This window comes from Antechinus flavipes, chromosome 2 (genome assembly GCF_016432865.1).
Source record: "Antechinus flavipes isolate AdamAnt ecotype Samford, QLD, Australia chromosome 2, AdamAnt_v2, whole genome shotgun sequence".
NCBI classification, from domain to species: Eukaryota; Metazoa; Chordata; class Mammalia; order Dasyuromorphia; family Dasyuridae; genus Antechinus; species Antechinus flavipes.
Genome location: NC_067399.1, coordinates 610,778,294 through 610,797,896, shown reverse-complemented (window position 1 = coordinate 610,797,896; position 19,603 = coordinate 610,778,294). Strand labels below are relative to the sequence as shown.

Sequence of the window (19,603 nt, the reverse complement as noted above, 5' to 3'; positions counted from 1 at the left end):
ATTAAGAGCCAATGATATAATGAGAGCTAGTTTGTTTAAATGGGAAGACCATTATTTGGGGCTCAAGAGGTACAGTTGGAAGTAGTAGATATATAGTTCACCTATGCCAGGGATTACCTCTAGGATCCTGAGAATGAATTGTAGCAGTTCAACAACTGCCTGTGGCAACCTCCTCTATCTTCCAAAGTCACTGTAAACTGGGCAAGGAAACCATCCCATAAAGGAAGAAAAAAGAATAGTTGGTGATTGTGTGTTATGTCCATGAGCCATACTCTTCCTACACATCCCTTGAGCCCCAAGGAATGTATCAATTAATACACCATACTTGTCACAAATTCAATAGTGAAAGCAATAATGTTAAGTACTGAGAAGAAATGAATAATAGAATCATCCTTTGCTTCCAGATGTGTAGTTATCTGCAGAATCAAAGGAGATTATAATCTAATATCCCTTAATGCCTATAGAATCCCCTGCTCCATCATATTGAGAGAGGGACATAGTCATTTCTGAACCCTTGATCCAGCGGCTAAATCATAGGGTTGAATGTTGTCTATCTAATGGAGTTCCACAGAATGAGAAAGGATAAAAAACTTTGAAGCCTCTTATCTAAGCTCTAGGGTTGTTAGAATTCCTTCAGGAAGTTTGTATTAATGTCTTCTAGCTCTGATCATAGACTCCAACTTTCCTCCCTACCCATTGTCTCTCCCTTGCATATCCCTAGAATTGATCCACTTCTCCTCTCCCTCTCTTCCAGAGGACTTCTTTCCTATTTTCTTTCTCTAAGTCTTATATAATTTCCATTTTCATGTTCAAGGGGCCATAGGATTGCCATATCTTGGAATTTTCTCCTATGAAGAAATTCCTTTGACTTGTTATTGTAGGCACTTAAAATCACAGTAGAGAGGTTACATATTACAATTAAAAAATAACAAACTTCCTTACTTTTTTTGCATGTGTTAAAAGTCATCAAAATTAACCAATAGAACTGGAAAAATCCTAAGATAAGAACTACAGATAAACAATTTTTTCAGTGCTCTACCTAAATGTTCAGGCTGTTTGTGGTCCTCATTATTGAAGATTGACAAAACAAACAAATAAAATCTTACTTTTCCTTATGGCAAATCAGAGATGCCCCTCAACTGAACAATCCGACTGATTTATTCTCTAGCTAATTCAACATCAAATCAAATTTTGTGGCTTCTCTCCTCCATCCCACCAGTACAACATCCTCAAGAATTTTCCATTCTTTCCTATTAGTTTGTACTGCATCTTAATGGTGCCCACAAATGTCCCACTGTACATTGCCCTGATCAGACCCATCTGGAAGGTTGTGTTCAGTTCTCAGCGTCACATTTACAGTAGATATTGGCACGCTGGGACATTACCAGAGCGGTGAAAACATTTCAAGCCTTGATTTTGATGAATTTGTTGGAAGGACAAGGAATGTTTACTCTGATAAAAAGAAGACTAAGGGGAGACATGATGTCTTTAAGTATTTGAAGGGCTGCCATGGAGGAAGGATTAGATTTGTTTTACTTGGCCCCCAGAAAACAGAATTAAGAGCAGGGATAAAAGATGTAGAGATGTAGATTTAAACCCCATCAAAGGAAGAACTTCCTATAGTTGCAATAATCTAGAAATAGTCTAAACTTTGTGCTGTAGTCAATTCCTGAAATTAAGTTTTTCTCAGGAAGACTCTTAACATTGAACTTTAACGTATCCTGCCTTGAGTGTTTCATTTTAGTGCAAATCTTCTGTGAAAGATCTCTGGAGTCCTATCTACATATAGGAGATAGCTGTATATAGTTGTTTTTCTATAGAAGTAGAGACTAAAGTTCATCACTGAATAGGAATCCCTTCTATGTCATATAATAGTCATCTGGCCTTTGTGTGAAGACTTTTTAAAGGAGATCCCAGTAACTTATAAGGCACACATTCTACTGTTAGAAAGTTTTTTCCTTTATGCCCAAAAAATTATCAAATTGTGCATACCCTTTGATCCAGCAGTGTTTCTATTGGGCTTATATCCCAAAGAAATACTAAAGAAGGGAAAGGGACTTGTATGTGCCAAAATGTTTGTGGCAGCCCTGTTTGTAGTGTCTAGAAACTGGAAAATGAATGGATGCCCATCAATTGGAGAATGGCTGGGTAAATTATGGTATATGAATGTTATGGAATATTATTGTTCTGTAAGAAATGACCAGCAGGATGAATACAGAGAGGCTTGGAGAGACTTACATGAACTGATGCTAAGTGAGATGAGCAGAACCAGGAGATCATTATACACTTCGACAACGATATTGTATGAGGACATATTTTGATGGAAGGGGATTTCTTTGACAAAGAGACCTGAGTTTCAATTGATAAATGACGGACAAAAGCAGCTACACCCAAAGAAAGAACACTGGGAAACGAATGTGAACTATCTGCATTTTTGTTTTTCTTCCTGGGTTATTTATACCTTCTGAATCCAATTCTCCCTATGCAACAAGAGAACTGTTCAGTTCTGCAAACATATATTGTATCTAGGATATACTGCAACATATCCAACATATAAAGGACTGCTTGCCATCTAGGGGAGGGGGTGGAGGGAGGGAGGGAAAAATAATTGGAACAGAAACGAGTGTCAATATAAAGTAATTATTAAATAAAAATTTAAAAAAAAAGAAAGTTTTTTCCTGATATTAAATCTTAATTTGCCTTTTTGCAGCTTCTACCTGGATCTAAATTCTAAATAATACAAATCTAGACACTTATCCCTCTTATAGTGTTCCTGATAATCAAAGATAATTATAGTGTTATGTAAAGTATTTTTTAGGCTAAATGTTCCCAATTCTTTCAACCATTTCTCACATGATGTAAGGTTGAGTCCCTTCTTCAACCTGGTCTCCCTTCTTGAGATCTTGTTTAGCTTATTAGAGTTCTTCCTAAAATGTGGTATCCCAAATTGAACATAATATTCCAGATGTGGTCTGGCTAAGGGAGAGTATAATAAAATTTTTATATCCCTAGTCATGGATACTTGGATATCCTTCCTAATGCAACTTAGAATAGCATTATTCATTTAGTCTACATCTTTCCATTTTTCTACAAGAATAGTATGAGCAGCTGATAAATACATTGATAGGACATCTTCGATCTAACAGTCTAATTGTTTTTGTTGAGCCATTTTTTCAGTGGTGTCTGATTCATTGTGACCCCATTTGAGGTTTTCTTGGCAAAGATCTTAAAGTGGTTTTCCATTTCCTTTTCCAATCTAGTAATATTGTCAAAAAAGTAAATGAGGTTATTCTGGCATGACTTCTTCTAAAGGAAGCTGTGCTTGCCCTTTATAGTTACTACTTCCTTTTTTAAATGTTATCCAATCATTCCTTTAGTAATAAGTTGTATAATTTTTCCAATATTCAAATCAAGATTTTTGACCTATGGTTTGTAAACTCTAATCTCTTCTCTTATTCGAAAATCATTCCTAGTGTTTGCCTTTCTCCAGTACATGCTACTCCCTTCCCTCTATGTGTGTGATATAGTGGAAAGAATACTGGGTTTGAAGTACGAAAGACCAGGATCTGAATTCCAATCCTGACACTTACTACCTTTTTGACCTTGGGCAAGACTTTGATCTCTTTAATTCTCATCTTTCCTTATCTGTAAAATGGGGCAGTTGAACTAGATAACCTGTGAGATCTCTTTCAATTATTATTCTATGTTCTTTTGAGCCCATTTTTCATAGAGCTAAAAAAAAAAAAAAAAGATTACTGGCAGTGGTTCAGGTATCCATCTGCCAAAGTCTTTCAGTAGCCAAGGATGTGGTCTATCCAGGTCTGGTTATGAACTTATCAAGCACAATTTGATACTCTCTTCTCTCCCTATTGTCTTGGATAGCAACACTCTAGGAGCCATTTTTGTTCTCTTCTTTCCAGATCAAAGATCGTTTTCCTTGAAAGAGGAAACAAATAAAATAATAATTGAGCAGCTCTTTCCTTTCTCCATCCTCCATTAGAATTACTCCATTTGTCTTGAGCAGTGGACCCATCCCTTCTTTGTTCCTTATCTTTTCTGTAATATAACTACAGACCATATATATATTTTTTATTATCCTTAGCTTACTTCTTCAATCTTAACTCATTGTGAGCATTAGCACCATTTTATATTCCTGTGGAATAGTGCTTCTCTTTTTATTTATATTCTACTATCTGTCCTCGGTTCTATTATCTGCACTCATTTTTCATCAAATCTAAGTTGGCTAGTGAGTTCCCTGGCAACCACATCTTTTTAGAAAACTTCCACTTTTCTTTCTCATCAGAACTGTTTTTCTTTTATGTTTTACCTAAGAACTCCATTCTTGACAGCTTCTCATCCTTACTGATTTTATTAATGTGGGCATTATTTCTCCTTCTTCAGGTTTACACTTAGCTTTCATCACATCATGGATGTTTTGAAGATTTTGTCATAAAACAAAAGCTATAGATGTTCTTCCATTATGGTAAGGTTTTGAACATAGCCTTGGCTATAATTAGAGTTCATTTGCTCACCTAGCTAAGTATTGAGAAGTAGGCTGCCCATTTGGTGATGGGTGCTTTGGTCATAGCAATCTATAGAACAATGAAAAATATAAAACTGTTCAAAATTCTCTGCGCTACATTTCTGTTGGGAAAATGGAAGAAAATGAGGTCTAGAATGCTGAGAATCACAGAGTTTGAGACCATTTCTAAATATTAACCCAGTTATTGATATCCTAAATGAGAAATCATTCCCAACATGCATAGTCATCTTGACATCCTCACTAAAAACAAGACGAGAAGACAAAAGAAAGATGTAGATAAATGGAAAGATGGTAAATAAGTTCTTGCAGAGGCAAATAAAGAGGGACGCTGAGGATAAAAATGAAGAGAAATTCTACAAAGGACTTGATGAAGCCCTAAATAAGTAAATCAAAATATACTTTGGTGCACAGTATTTTCCATACAAGGATGAAAACACAAAAAGCGTGGTGGAAAATATAGTTCAGAAGTAATGAGGAAGAGAGGACAACAGCTTATAGATCACACATAAGCCTTATACATTGTGAATGAGACAAAAATCAGGAGACACTATGACAGCCATCAAATAAGGTCACAAAAAATGAAATTGCTTTTATTTTACCAAGCAAGAATTGACTCATTATTGATGTGGGAGTCATTACTTATTGATCTGTCTTGTATAGTCAGCCCACTAATTTGTTAGAGAAAAAAATCAAAGTTAATTAAAAAACTAGAAGACTAGAAACAAGAGAAATCTATCACATGAAGTTAAAAATAACTCCACCTTGAACTACTTAGATACATTACCAATAATGAGAAATAAAATATGGGTAGTGGAAAACCCAACACCAATTATAAGAATTTCACGTGTAAGTTTAAGTATTATAAATCTCAATTGTTATTACATGAAGATCAAAAGAGCCTAGAAATTACCTCAGTCAATTGTGAGTACTTCCTGATAAAGTAAGAAGTAATGATAGAAAAAAAATTTAAAGAAAATTTGGGAAAATGCTCAACAAAGTCTTCTGAGGATACTTAAGGGTAAAACTTGGAAGAAAACAACAAACAATAATTAGAGAAGATTTATAAATATTTTCATAACACCATCAAAGATAGTAGAGGCACCATATTTGGACTCTAATATCTGTGTCCCAGATGCTTATTTTGATGAAATAAAAATAATCCTAAGAAAATAAAGATGGGTAAACCAATGAGACTATTCCAAGTATATACAGAGCAAGTCTGTGCTGGAAGTGACACAGTTTTGAGGGTACTGAAGAATTGATTCTTAAACTATTTGAAGGAAAAGAAAATTTTAGGGACTTGGAAAAAAATCTTAGACCTCATTATAACTAGAATTAATAACAAACAACCTATGCACATACTTTCCATTCTTAACTAAAGTTTAGTGAGAATAATCTACCCACATATTGTGGATATCTTTTTCTTTTGCAAGACAATTGGGATTAAGTGATTTGCCCATGAAGTCACATAGGTAGGAAATGTTAATTGTCTGAGGTTGTATTTGAGCTCAGATTCTCCTGATTCCAGAGCTGGTGCTTTCTCTGCTGTATAATCTAGCTGCCCCATATTGTGTGGATATTCTTAAAGAAGATATTAGAAGGATTTTCACAAGTAACATTACACATTTTTACCAGTACACAATTGACTAGAAGATGTAAAGAATAAAATATTCCATTGTGATTGTTTCTGAATTATAAAAAAGCAGGATAACAAAACTCTCCCTTAAAGGTCCTCCTCCAATAAGATGTCTCTATACATATCAAAACTATGCAAGATTCTTTTTAGAGAAGATAATCTTGTTCAATTACCCTTTGACTATTTATATCAAGCAAAGCATAAAAAGAGGGAAATGGCTGCTTGTCAAAGGTAGTTGTCACTGTCCTGGAGGAGATCCAGAGCACAGCCCAAGTTGATATCATGTTGTTGGTAAGGTCTTCCATACCATGCTTTTGTTTGCCAATAACACTGTATCAATTGCATCAAGCCCGAAATATTGTGAAGCCTTTTAAATGAGATCCATTATCATTCAAAAGCATTTGGCTTCACTATCCACACAGGAAAAACTAAATGGATGAAGAATGCATATTTTCAGACTATGTTATTCAGTTCAATGAACAATGTCTAGAGCTTATGTATCTGTATTTTTAGTCTTTGTGATTCTGTTCTTTCTTTCTATTACTTTCTGCCTCTATTTAAGTAAGAAGGAATTTGCAAAAGGATATGAACTGGGTCCAGAATTGAACAGAAAGAAGAGAGTGAGGAAATCAGCTTAGGAAATAGCAAAGCTTTTTTAATCACTACAAGCTTCTTCTTGAAACACACAGCTATTTAAAAAATACCATTATGGCAACAAGACATGGAACATTTCAGATCTCAAAGAATTGAGCACTGAGTCTAAAGTGATCATAAGCACATTGCAACACATTTCAAACCAGGAATTAGGCAGAAGTGGCTTAAGAAATGCCATCAAATGGAAGTGGATCTCTTTGATAAAGAGAACTAATTCAGTTTCAGTTGATCAAGGATGGACAGAAGCAGCTACACCCAAAGAAAGAACACTGGGAAATGAATATAAACTGCTTGCATTTTTGTTTTTCTTCCCGGGTTATTTATACCTTCTGAATCCAATTCTCCCTGTGCAACAAGAGAACTGTTCGGTTCTGCACACACATATTGTATCTAGGATATACTGTAACCTATTTAACATGTTAAGGACTGCTTGCCATCTGGGGGAGGGGGTGGAGGGAGGGAGGGGAAAAATCAGAACAGAAGTGAGTCAAGGGATAATGCTGTAAAAAATTACCCTGGCATGGGTTCTGTCAATAAAAAGTTATTTTAAAAAAAAGAAATTCCATCAAATAAAATTATGAGGGGGCCACACATGTGGTGAGAGTAAAAGATAACCAATGGAAAGTCTTCACAATGTTGAAAATTCATGAAATATACCCACCATTTTGTATAGATCTCCCCTGGAGAACTTAGCCAGGTACATGAATACCAGTTACATGGAAAGGTTGTGAGCCGTATCATTGAAGAAAATATTATTGATTATTGATCTCATTGGGGAACCTTCTACCAATATAGTTTAAGCTATAAATTTCATTCTACCTTGGAACAGATGTTCTACATGAGTTGGTATTATGAAAAAAAAGCCTAACAAAGCAAAACTTCACTTAGCATCTGATATTAAACTTTTCCAAACTTAGGCTGGTCTTCACACAAGAGATATCTATTCAGACAACAGACACCTAAGCTATTACTGATATATACTAAAGTGTTACCACTTTTAAGGAAACTCTGTTGATACAACCTATGATGACTAAGCTAGAATCATCTTCATGCCATTATGAAGCAATGAAACAGACCATTAGTGGAAGATGGGATCATGTAGAAAAGGACAAAAAAAAAAGATTGCTTCCATGTGTATGCACTAGCTATGTTTGAATTAGATGACTACTGAAAAATTTTTTAATCCCCCAATCTGCGTGACCCTCCCTATTTAATGAGTGTGGTTTAGTTCCTTTAGGGAAGTTGATACTGGATGAAAAAGGAGTAAGTGGAAATAGACTAGAAATAGTGTGAGAAAGACTCACACTAAAAAGTGTATTAAATATGGGCAGGGTTAAATGGAAACCCCATTCATTTAAAAAAAAAAAAAACTTGGGAAGCTGAGAATTACTTCTAAAGTTCATATTTTTATTTGTCATCTACTTTGAGATTATTTATCTCTGCCAATTTGTTGGTCCATTTGTAGATTCAAGAAAAGATCAAAGAGATAAATGTTTCTAGATTTTCCATGGGGACCAATTGTGCAGCCCTTATATAGCCAGAATTTCACTGTAATAAATAGAAGTTTTGCCTATTCACACCACCTCCTTTTATTTCTAGTTTTTGAAGCCTGATAATACATTCCAACCCGAGATGCACTCTGTACTTAGAGAATTCTCCTAGGAGCTGGAAGCCTTTAAGTGCATTAAAACATCTCACAAACTAATGGTGATTTAGTCACACATCACCCTCTACAAATTAGAGTTAAGTTCCAGCTACTAGTCCCTCCCTTTAGGGGATTTCAGAAAAGAAGAAAAAAAACAGCCCATATCCAAGAAGAAAAGGGGCCATATTATCATTAAAAAAAACCCCACAGTGCTCAAAATTGTGTTCACTCATGAAATCTCCTTATCCACGAGGCTTAGAGGGGGAACATATTCTCAATGATTATATTTCATCATTGACTGTCATAAAAAACATGACTATAGATAGATGAATTTGCTTGGCCAAATCTTGTTAACTACAATCTTACATGGAGACATCACTTTGAATAATTCTTGTACTGCCAATCTGTTTAATTCTCTGTTTGATCTTTCTATTATTCCCATTGGCAGATTTTTCCTTTCTCCTTTTCCAAAAGTGTGGATTTTTTTTTTTTTTTTTGCTCTTCAAAACAAACTGGCAGTCTCGGGCTCACATGATTCTTTCTCCACACATTGCCTAGAACTTAAGGAGGAACTGAGCCTATTTTCCTTGGTACTCCAGCTTGACATTTAAAAAAGACTTTCCCTTCTTGACTTCTCTACTCAAAAATGCCAGAAAGTCTGCAAAAGCATTTGGTTCCACAAGTATAAAAAAAAAATGTCAGATTGCTGTAAGAGGTGATAGAAATAGGTTGTTTCTTTCCTTCTTTCCCCCGTAGCACAATAGAGAGCAGTTAATTGCCTCTGCATCTCAATAAAGTGATTTGATGCTAGCATGCTTCTATTCACAGGATATGACATGCCACCTAATTTGTTCTGTAACCTATGCTAGCAAATTAACAGCTTTTCCTCGAATTAATTGCAAATTATAGATAATAGCTAGTATATTCCACACTTCTCATCCTGCTGACAATGTAGCCAAACATTGCTAGAGCTTTGGCTAGTATGAACTAATCAGTTGCTGTTTTATATATTGGAGGAAGTAATAACTGTCCTGCTAGTGTGCTTTCAAGATTCCAGAGGGTCTTCTTACAAGCCTCCCCCCACCTTCCACTTAATGCCTTTCTAATCAATTTTTCTCATGGCTGAAATTGCACCCTTAGCATTTTATTTATTTATTTGCTTAAGGCTTTGTTCTCTATTAAAGTGCAAATACCTCTGGGAAGAACAACCCTTTGAATCTTATCATTTATTAACACCTTAGTGAGAATGAATTGATCACATACTTTTTTTTTTTTTTTTTTTTTTTTTTTTTTTTTGCTAAGAGGGAGAAAATAGGAGAGGATTGATATTTAACAGGGAACATGGCAGAGGAAGACAAAGTTGGAGGAGGAAGAAGGAAAAGGACACTGGATCAAGAATAAATTGTGCCTACTTTGCAATGTCAAAGAGTATCAGCTCTGGTACCAATCTACCATTTTGACGCATGTCAGCGTGAGTTAGCTGAGGGCATAGAACAAGAGTTACTTGTCCTTTTGTTGTTTCTGAAATCTGAACTGCTTGTAGAAATAAGGGCTGGAATGTTCCATAGGAACTCAGAGCATGGAACACTGAAGCATGGCACATTCTCCAAGTAGGCTATTTAAAAACAAGTCACTTGGCTTCCCCCTGTGATTCTAAATAAGTGTAATTGCATTATCTGAGCAGCCACAGTAACTATTTCCATAATGTTCTACCACATCTGTGCCTTCCAAGGCTAGGTCTACACAGGAAGAAATGGACTAGAGATTTGGTAACTGGTTTATTTGATCAGTTTCAGCTGTCTATGTCACAGCTAATATCCATCAAAAATAAGGAAAAGAGAAGGTTGGACCTGGGTTGAAGCTTCTATTTTAAACTTTACCACTTGATTAACTATCCTCTTTAGGGGATTTTAGAACCATAAAATAGTACTTTAAAAATTTCCATTTCCCCACTAACAGCTTTTGGGGCAAAAGAGTAACCAGAAGCACAATTGCCAGCAGTGTAAAAAAAATCTATTATTGTTCCTAAAGAAGTAATTCTTTCATTGGATGGGAGGTGATACAAGATGACCTTCCAACTCTAAGATTCTTTGTCAAGTAAATTTGTCACTCACAGAAGGACATTAGTAGGTTGATATCTAAGCAACATCAAAACAACTAATCTGTTTAAATACTTGGGTGAAAATCTTATTCAAGCCAGGTTTTTGATAACATATAGACAAAGTGATGGGTTGGTTAATTTTTTATTTTTATTTTTTTATCTTTTATAGTGGTTAGAAGGTCCTGAGCAGATAAGCATCTAAAAACCTTAGGCATCAAAACCAATCAATGTTTTCAGGCCCAAAGCATCCCTTTTGGACTCTTCATTATCCAATTAAGCCAACTAAATTATCAGGAGTCATATGATCATAATATTTTCCTTTATTCTATACAGACAAACCCTGAGTATTATTTTAAATGCAAATTATAGAGAGGATGAGCTTAATAATGTCAGTTCCCTCCCAAATGTTACAATTCAGAATAAATAACCAGCTAAATCACTACCCAGAAAGCTGATTTCTTGGTCAAATGTCATTTTTTGAAATGTTCTCAGACATAAACTTGAATATGTTGGTCCCTGGTGGCCAACTCAAAAACACGCAGCCAAGGCAGCCAATTCTTTAAATTGCTAAAGATTGGCTAATGAGAAAAAAAAAATCCAAACCCAAACAAAAACAAAACAAAACAAAAATAAATAAAAATAAAAATAACCACCAAAAAAATAAAAACAATCCTGTCAATTGAGAATTCTTTACAATGTCTTTAATTACCCAAACAGAGGCAGGTAAAATTTGTCTTTTTTCACATAGTAAATCCCTTATAGCAACTGCGTGCTTAAATCTCCCTGAGAGTCAACATCTTGAGTACATATGTTGTCATGATTAGGTCTGTATTGACTAATTCAAGACGAAAGGGCAGAATTACCAAAAACTCAAAGTCAAAAATGAAAGTGAAATAGTGGAATGAAATTGAGAGAAATGTTGTAATGGTCAACCAACTTCAGCAATTGCCATTCAAGTCCCCTGTGGAACAGGTTAACAAATATGCCATCATCCTAGCCCCGCTGTGCATTCTGTTTCCAGTGGAAGATGACAAAACCCATATCTTTCTTATTTTGTCTATCTGTGCACATAGACAGGTTATGAAACACTTCCCTGTCTCTCTTAAAACTAATACTCAGCTTTTTAGGGACATGCAATCAATAAGATATAATAAATAATCATGATATAAATATTTCTCACAGGAGCTGCAGAGACGGTGTGAGTATAAAACTCCCTTCTAAGATTTCAGTAAAACCAGATCTCACAAAGGATCTGAAAGAAAAAGAAAAAGAAGCTTATGTTAATCTAGTTTAGCATAACAGTCGCTATATTAAAGACTATTTAATGTGACACAATACTGTTCTTTTCCAGATGAAGTCACAGGCAAGAATTCGCTACAGGTTTCTCATAACAATGAACCGAATAATCTAAAGCGGGTTTAAGATCAGCTAGGAGAGGAGGAGAATCGGGATTTTAAAATGCAGCCGGACTGTAACAAACACTGTCAGAAGGCTTGGCATGCAGGAGGAATTTTCCTCCCCAGATCATCCTTCTGTCGGCATGTACAAAATCCCCAATGCACTGGTTTATGTTTTAAGAAAAAATAACATAAATGAAAGAACAAAATGCTTACGGGCCTTACAGTGAGATAACATCAGGAGGAACGCTGCGTGGAATAGATCTGGCATTTTCACATAAAGCGTTATCTTTGGTGCAAGTACACAAGGCAGGACATTTTGGCTTCGTTGATTTCTTCCCTTCAGTCAGCAAAAGCACAGATAAAAAGCATAGGAAATAGGCAATTCTTTTCAGGGGGATGCTGGCACTGCTGGCACTTTCCATCCTTTTGATCTTTTCTGGTTCCATCCAGTTGAAAAAATATCCCCAAACATGAACAGAACGCTTCTGGATTCAGAGGGTGATTGTCTTGCTCTCAGGCCAAGTCCAGAATCCGTCCACCCTTTTCTCTTTGCCTCTGTGCCTGTTTTTAAAAACAGGGACCTGCAGCTGATTCGTGAGCTGCTTCTCACTCAGGCAGTGCACAGCTCCGAGGGAGAGACCTGTGAGGTGCTCTAAGATGGGGAGAATCCAACTGGCTGGAAGAGAAAACAGACTTGCATCACAGCGACAACACTGAGCCCCACACAGCATTGGAGGGCAAAGTGATGTAAGAGAAAATAAACAGCTTTCTGCTTTCACAGGGAGGCCCTTTAATTGTTACCAAAAATAGGGCAGCATTATGGCTTATTAGTGGGTGGGTGGGTGGGTGGGTGGGAGCAATCATTTTGCACCGAATCTCGCTGCGATCTCAGAAGAAATCTTGGGGGAATTTTCTTTCCCCAAGGCAAGCAAACTCAGAAGTGAAGCTATATTTAAAACTGACACCCGCTGGAAAATGAAGTTAGACCAAACTCTCCCCATTATTGGAAAGCCTTTTGATGTTTTCTTTATTCTACCTTAGTCGAGTTCTCCTACCAAGAAAAATAAACCCAAGGGAAATAATGATCACGAAGTATCATACATGTTTGCTGATCAATAGCAGGGGGTAAGAATGCATTATTACCGAGGAGGGGGTTGGGAGGGAGACTGGATGCATTACAGGTATGTCTCACTTTACCCAAGCAAAAGGGTTTCCTGAAAAGTTTCCTCTAAATTAGATTTTTTTTTTTTTTTGTAAATTGAATCTTGTTTTAAATGCAGGAGTGAAGCTTGCTATAGAAAAGAATCATCTGAGGAATCAGATTGTAGAAGTGAAAACTCCCTTTATGTTACAAATAAAGCACTTTCTAGAAGTGAGGTATAGTAGAAAAGGACCCGTTTTTGAGCCAGAAGATTTGGATTCGAATTAGGACTCCAATGCCATGTGACTGTGAGTCAGAACCTTCATTTCCTCATCTGTAAAACTGGGACAATGATGCTTCTTTTACCCATCTTGCTGGATTATCGTGAGTATTTTGAACACACTAGGGCTCTACTCAGCCAGTCCCCTTCACTGCCTGGGAAGACCCCGTACTCTTCTCCCATACCCCACCTACTCTCATCCTAATTCTGAGGAAAGTTCTTTATAAATCATAAAACATCCATAATAATCACCATAATAAATGACATTAAATGACTTGTCAACGGTCACATAACTGAGATTTGAATTCAGATCTTCCTGAGTCCATCCACTAAATCAAACTGCTTCTTACAAATATGAATTCATATTATTTATTTTGAAAGTGACTAAGAACTAAGAGCAAGTACCTTCTCTTTTTTGTGCCCTAATTTCCTCACTTCTAAAATGAAAAGGTTGAATTAAATGATTCCCCCAAGATAAGGTTGTTCCAGGTCTACCAACCATATAGCATAGCCATGAAAATATGTATTCAAAAGAGGGATTTTGGTTGCAAGGAGTAGCTTGAGAAAAAAGGTAGTATAGTTTTCCAAGTGCATCCAGCCTACTGTTTTCCTTTTATTCAATTTTGGATCCCATTTATAATCAGTTTCCAGCATTTGTCTAAGTTAAATGCACTATCTCAATGATTTATCTATAATTCAGCCAATAGATATCCCTCCTCTACCAGGGATTTCACTTTGGCTATGCATGGATTAATGCCCCAGTCATTTGCTTTAAGTGGCTAAAAATCTCATTAAGAAAGTCCTCTAGTGTTAGGGGCTTAATGAAATCTACAAGCAGGAAATATCCCTTTTGAGAGGGAATCTCTTTTTCACTTGTATTTTATGTAGGACATTCTCCATGATTGTACTGAATACCGTCAGTGAGCTTCTATCTCCCAGTTTTATAACTCACTTGATACTGGTAACCAGGAGATTGCTGGACCTCTCTTGGGTGCCATCTGTCAAGGAATCTTGTACAATCTTAATGTAGGTATAGGAAACACCTTACTTGAAAACCACCTCTTAAAACTGCATTTCCCCTATTGAGATAAATGCCAAAAAATAATAAACATAGTGGAGTTGTATATTCCTTATAAGAACATCTAAAGTATATTCTCTATATGCATCTATACATGTTTATTTCCTTCCCTCTCCCTTCTCTCTACACTATGGCATTAAGAACCCATGAAACTGTATTTCAGAGAATTATCTGCCAAACTCTTGCTATTCTGTTCCTATGTTTTCAACAAGGATATCCTCAAAAGTAAACCACGCTAATAAAGATGGGATAGAATAGGTAGGAGACTTTTGGTCTAGTGATTGGTGAAAAGAGTTCTGAGTGAGGAACTTCTTGTACCAACTGATGTCAGCACCTTCTCAGCAACTTTTAGCCTTAGGGAATTATCTAGGGCACTGAGAGGTTACAGGACTTGCCTCTTGTCACATAGCCAGCATGTGTCAGGGATAGAAGTACAACCCAAGTTCTATCCACTATACACTGCTGCCTCTTAAAGATTTTAAAGAGATAAGAAAAAAGGCATGTGGATCAATTGTTAGTTAATACTACCATCTTCTTCATACCTTTCAAATCTTTCTCTCTTTGAGATATCTTGAAGGTTGATCCCTGCAGGCTAATTGTCATCTTCAGTGCAGATTTTCTGTTAGGTCAAACTGTGCTTCCTAATTTTATTTTGTTGAGGGCTATTTCCATTTTTTTTCAAGTGGCACATTAGGTCCTAAGGAATTCCCAGTCGAAATGCAGCAGTTATTGTCATCTATAATGAAATAAATTGTTATGGAAATGATGGTAGATCTGTTGCACTTTATAGCTATTTGTTATTTTCCTTCCAACTTCATCTTTAAGCCTTCTCAGGATTAGCTGGCTCAGTTAACTCTCATGCCAAAATTTTTATAAGGTTCATTTTCTCTTTTTCTATTTTTCCTTGTTTTTGGAGGCAATTCTGTTCATAATCTTCCATAATCTTGTTCTAAAATGTTTTGCAAGTAAATTTGTATTCTAAACCAGTGTTGCCTTTGGCTGTTGTGTTTTTTTCAAGTGTCTCATAATCATCTTTGAGAATGGAAAAGTGGGAAGTACTACTGGTTGTGTCCCTCTCTCCTTCCAAGTTCCAATATGGGAACATATATGAGGGAGAGTGCCATGAGCATGGGCATGGGCAGATAATTCTCTGAAGTACAGCTTCATGGCTTCTTAATGCCATTTTGTAGAGAGAAGGGAGAGGTAAAGAAATAAACATTTATAGATGCATACAGAGACTATAATTTATACATTCTTATAAGGAATATACAATACCACTGTTTATTATTTTTTGGTTACACAAAAGCATTTGACTCAATAGAGGAAAGAGTTTTCCTCTTTCTTTCCTCTTTCCTGAGGAAAACACTAGTGAAGTATCTCCTAGACCTACATTAAGATTGAGAGAAGGTATACTCAAGGGGTATAGCTTGATAACTCTCAGAATGAGATCTACTGGTAGTCCTTATCTGCTGGATGAGAAATTCTTGTGTGAAAGGAATTTAGTATTGATGGAGGTATATATTTTAAAATATGTAAAAGATGAAAAGGTGGAGCCTTTTTTTGTGCCCTAATTTCCTTGCCTCTAAAATGAAAAGGTTGAATTAAATGATTCCCCCAAGATAAGGCTGTTCCAGGTCTACCAACCATATAGCATAGTCATGAAAATATGTATTCAAAAGAGGGATTTTGGCTGCAAGGAGTAGCTTGAGAAAAAAAGGTAGTACAGTTTTCCAAGTGCACCCAGCCTAATGTTTTCCTTTTATTCAATTCTGGATCCCAGAGCCTGACAATGGACTAGAATCCAGGATTCCTGACCTGTGTCAGGTTTGTGTTATATAGATAGATAGATAGATAGATATAGATATAGATATATAAAACAGTGTGCTGTTATCACTGATACACGCTACTTTAATATATTTTTATACAAAGGCAATTATATGACAAAATCCAAATTCCTTAGTTTGTCATTCAAGGCCTTTCACAAAATATCTTTAAGAAATCTTTTCTGCCTTATCTTAAAGCACCCTCTTCATATATTCTATATCACAACCAAATTACTCGCTATCCTCTAAACATATCCTACATTCTCATGCCTCTAAATGTATGCATATATATGTGTCTGTGTTTGAGACCCTTTTTTTACGATTTCCAATTAGTAAAATCCTGTCCATAAAATACCACCTTTTCCAGGAAGCCTTTTTGAATTTCTTAATTGTAAGTATTTTCTTCTTCGAATTCTTTAGAATATTGGATTTATAGCTCTTTTACAGATCTGTGGATTGCTATGATATTTGTGGATATTCTGTTTTGTATTTTATATGTCTCACTTCCTTATTCAGTAAATAACTCTTAACTTGTGTATTCTGTGCTAAGCACAGAGTAGGCAAATGTTAAATCAGATTGGATCAAATTGATGGAATTCTGGAGCTGAAATCAGGAAGACCTTGGTTGAAATCTGACTCTGAATCTTGCTAGCTTTATGATCATGGATATTATGATCCATGGACATGGACATTAGGAATTTCTTTGTCTTTTGGTTTCTCTCTCTATAAAAGGAACATTAACAAACCCTGTAGTGACTACTTTACAAGAATGTTGGAAGATTCAAATGAGATATAAGTTTGTAAAGGGCTATGAAAAATTTCAAGCACAACATCAGTTACTAATATCATAGATACTGAGACTATAAAAGGCCAAAATCAAATAGCCCTGCCTTAAAGAATTTACAGTTTAACATGTGGGATAGGATGTGCTAGATTAAGCATGATAAAATGCAGAATGTGAAAAATGCAGTGGAAAGGAGGCTTTAAGAAAATTTGTATTAGGAGATACTACGTTTGATTATGGATTACCTGAGCTAGATCTTTTGGGAAGAGAAGGATTAAAATGGGTGAAGACTCAAGTCTTTAACTAGAGGCATATTTAGTTCAACTAATACACAAGATAGGAGGAGTTATAGTAATCTAGTTTGACTAGAACGGAGGGTATGGAGAGAATAGACGTGAGGTGATACAATGGTAGGAAAGTACTTTGGACTTAAACTGGAGGGCCTTAAATGCCAAACCTAAGAGTTTGTATTTTGTCCTATGGACAATAGGGAACCATGGAAAGCTTTTGAGATGGGGAGAATGAATTGTTGTGTTACTAGGAAGGTTTTTTTGGCAGCTAGATTATTGAAGAGAGAAGACCAATTAGCACCTTTGATATTATCAAAATAATCCTCTCTCTCTCTCTCTCTCTCTCTCTCTCTCTCTCTCTCTCTCTCTCTCTCTCTCTTTCTCTCTTTCCCTCTCCCTATCTCTCTGTCTCTGTCTCTCCCTTTGTCTCTCTTTCTCTCTCCCTCTCCATATCTCTCTGTTTCTCTCTCTCTCTCTCTCTCTCTCTCTCTCTCTCTCTCTCTCTCTCTCTCTCTCTCCTTATTTCTCTGTCTCTGTCTCTGTCTTTCTCTCTCTGTCTCTCTCTTTCTTTCTCTCTCTCTCTCTCTCTCTCTCTCTCTCTCTCTCTCTCACACACACACACACACACACACACACACACACACATCACAGGGTTTCTTTTTGCAGAGCACTATAGAAATCTACTAAGTAGGAAGACTTATCTGTGAAGGGGAAAGAGAAAGGAAGGGAAAAAGCATTTATATATTGCCTACTATGGACCAAGCACTGTGCTAAGTGCTTTTTATAAATATCTCATTTGATCCTTACAACAATCCTGAAAAATAGGAGCTATTATCATTCCCATTTCACATTTGGGGAAATGGAGGCAAGCACATATATTTTGAGTGTCTGAGCCCATATTGAATTCAGGTCAATCAAAGTAATGTCTTATACTCATTATGACCACATTATGGTCCCCAGTTTTGCAAATTTCAATTCTCATGAACTCCGATGATTTAATTTGATGGGAACTCAGTAAAGATGATATGTTAACTTTATTACTTAAATTACTTTCATAATATCTTGCTATTTAGCAAGATATTATGAAAGTAATTTAATTCATAAAGGACTAAGTAACATCATAACTGTCTTTCATTATTTGAAGGCTTATCACAAAGAAGAATGAGACTGTCTGCTCAGACTCAGAGGGAAGGACTAGGGGCAGTGAGCAAAAGCTGAAAGTGTGGGCTTGACATTAGGAGGCACTTTCTAATGATTAGAGCCATCCTCAAATTAAATAGGCTGCTTTATGAGTTTGTCCTCTTACTTGAGATTTTCACCCTAAAAGGCTGGATGCCATTCCTTGGGAATGTTAAAGAAGAGACGCTTTCTGATTTTCCATCTCTGAGGCTGTGACCCAGTAACATGATCAATACCAATGGCAGATTCAAGGAAAGTGGAACAATGGAAGAATTAGACAGGCAAGAAATTGTGATCAGAAAGGGGAAATTCTGAAACTTAGAATTGGGACAGTACTCATGCTTTGTAGTCTACATATAAATGGGGCAGTGTCTCTAAATGTTACCTCAATGTGGTTAGAGCTGTGCTTGGACCAAGCCTCTCAAACTTGAACTCATTTTCAAAGAGAAATGTCTACAAATAGCCACCCTTCATGAACTGCATTAGAACGTGTCTTATGTCAGCAGCAACTAGCCCTTGGGTTTTAGACATTCCTGGTTCTGCTTTCCTCTGTTATAATTCTTTCCTACTTTCTTTTCTTTCTTTCTCTTTCCTTTGCAACTCCTTTTTTTCCTATCTTTCTTCCTCTTCTTTATCTCATTTTCTCATTCCTCTCCCACTTTTTTTCAAGTCAGAAAGCACCTGACCTTATCTTTCTGGAACCTAGTACATCTCTGCTTACTGGTGATAGGGGCAGAGGAGTATCTGTCAGAATGCCATTAATGCTGTGGCAGGAGGAAGCAAGATGAAGATGGGATGTAGGAAAGGATTTACAGAATATTAGGAAGGACTGATTCAGAGATTCAGACATGCTCCAAACAAGCATGCTCAGTTCAGAGGTACTCCAGGAGATCTGCAGTTGTGTAGACAGAGAACATCAATTGATTTAAATATTAGCCTATCTTAGGATATAAGAAAAATTTAAGGAAATAAACGTGTTATAAAGAGAGTAATGAATAGAATGTGTTCCAAAGGCCAACAGAAAGAGAGAATAGCTATTCCATGACTGA

At 36.2% G+C, this 19,603-nt stretch overlaps 1 protein-coding gene across 2 annotated transcripts in view; it reads right to left on the bottom strand.

The window, feature by feature from the left end:
- The window catches only part of LGI1 (leucine rich glioma inactivated 1), a 55,568-nt gene extending 42,856 nt beyond the window's left edge, over positions 1-12,712 (bottom strand). Inside the window, exons 1-2 of one of the 2 annotated variants that reach the window (XM_051981687.1) lie at positions 12,202-12,712; positions 11,760-11,831 (exon numbers count right to left, since the gene is read on the bottom strand). In XM_051981687.1, coding sequence (XP_051837647.1) covers positions 11,760-11,831; positions 12,202-12,425 — 296 coding nt within the window. In that variant the 5' untranslated portion in view covers positions 12,426-12,712. The remainder of the gene's footprint in view (positions 1-11,759; positions 11,832-12,201) is intronic. The other variant, XM_051981686.1, reaches the window with a different exon arrangement.
- Positions 12,713-19,603: the final 6,891 nt, after the last annotated feature.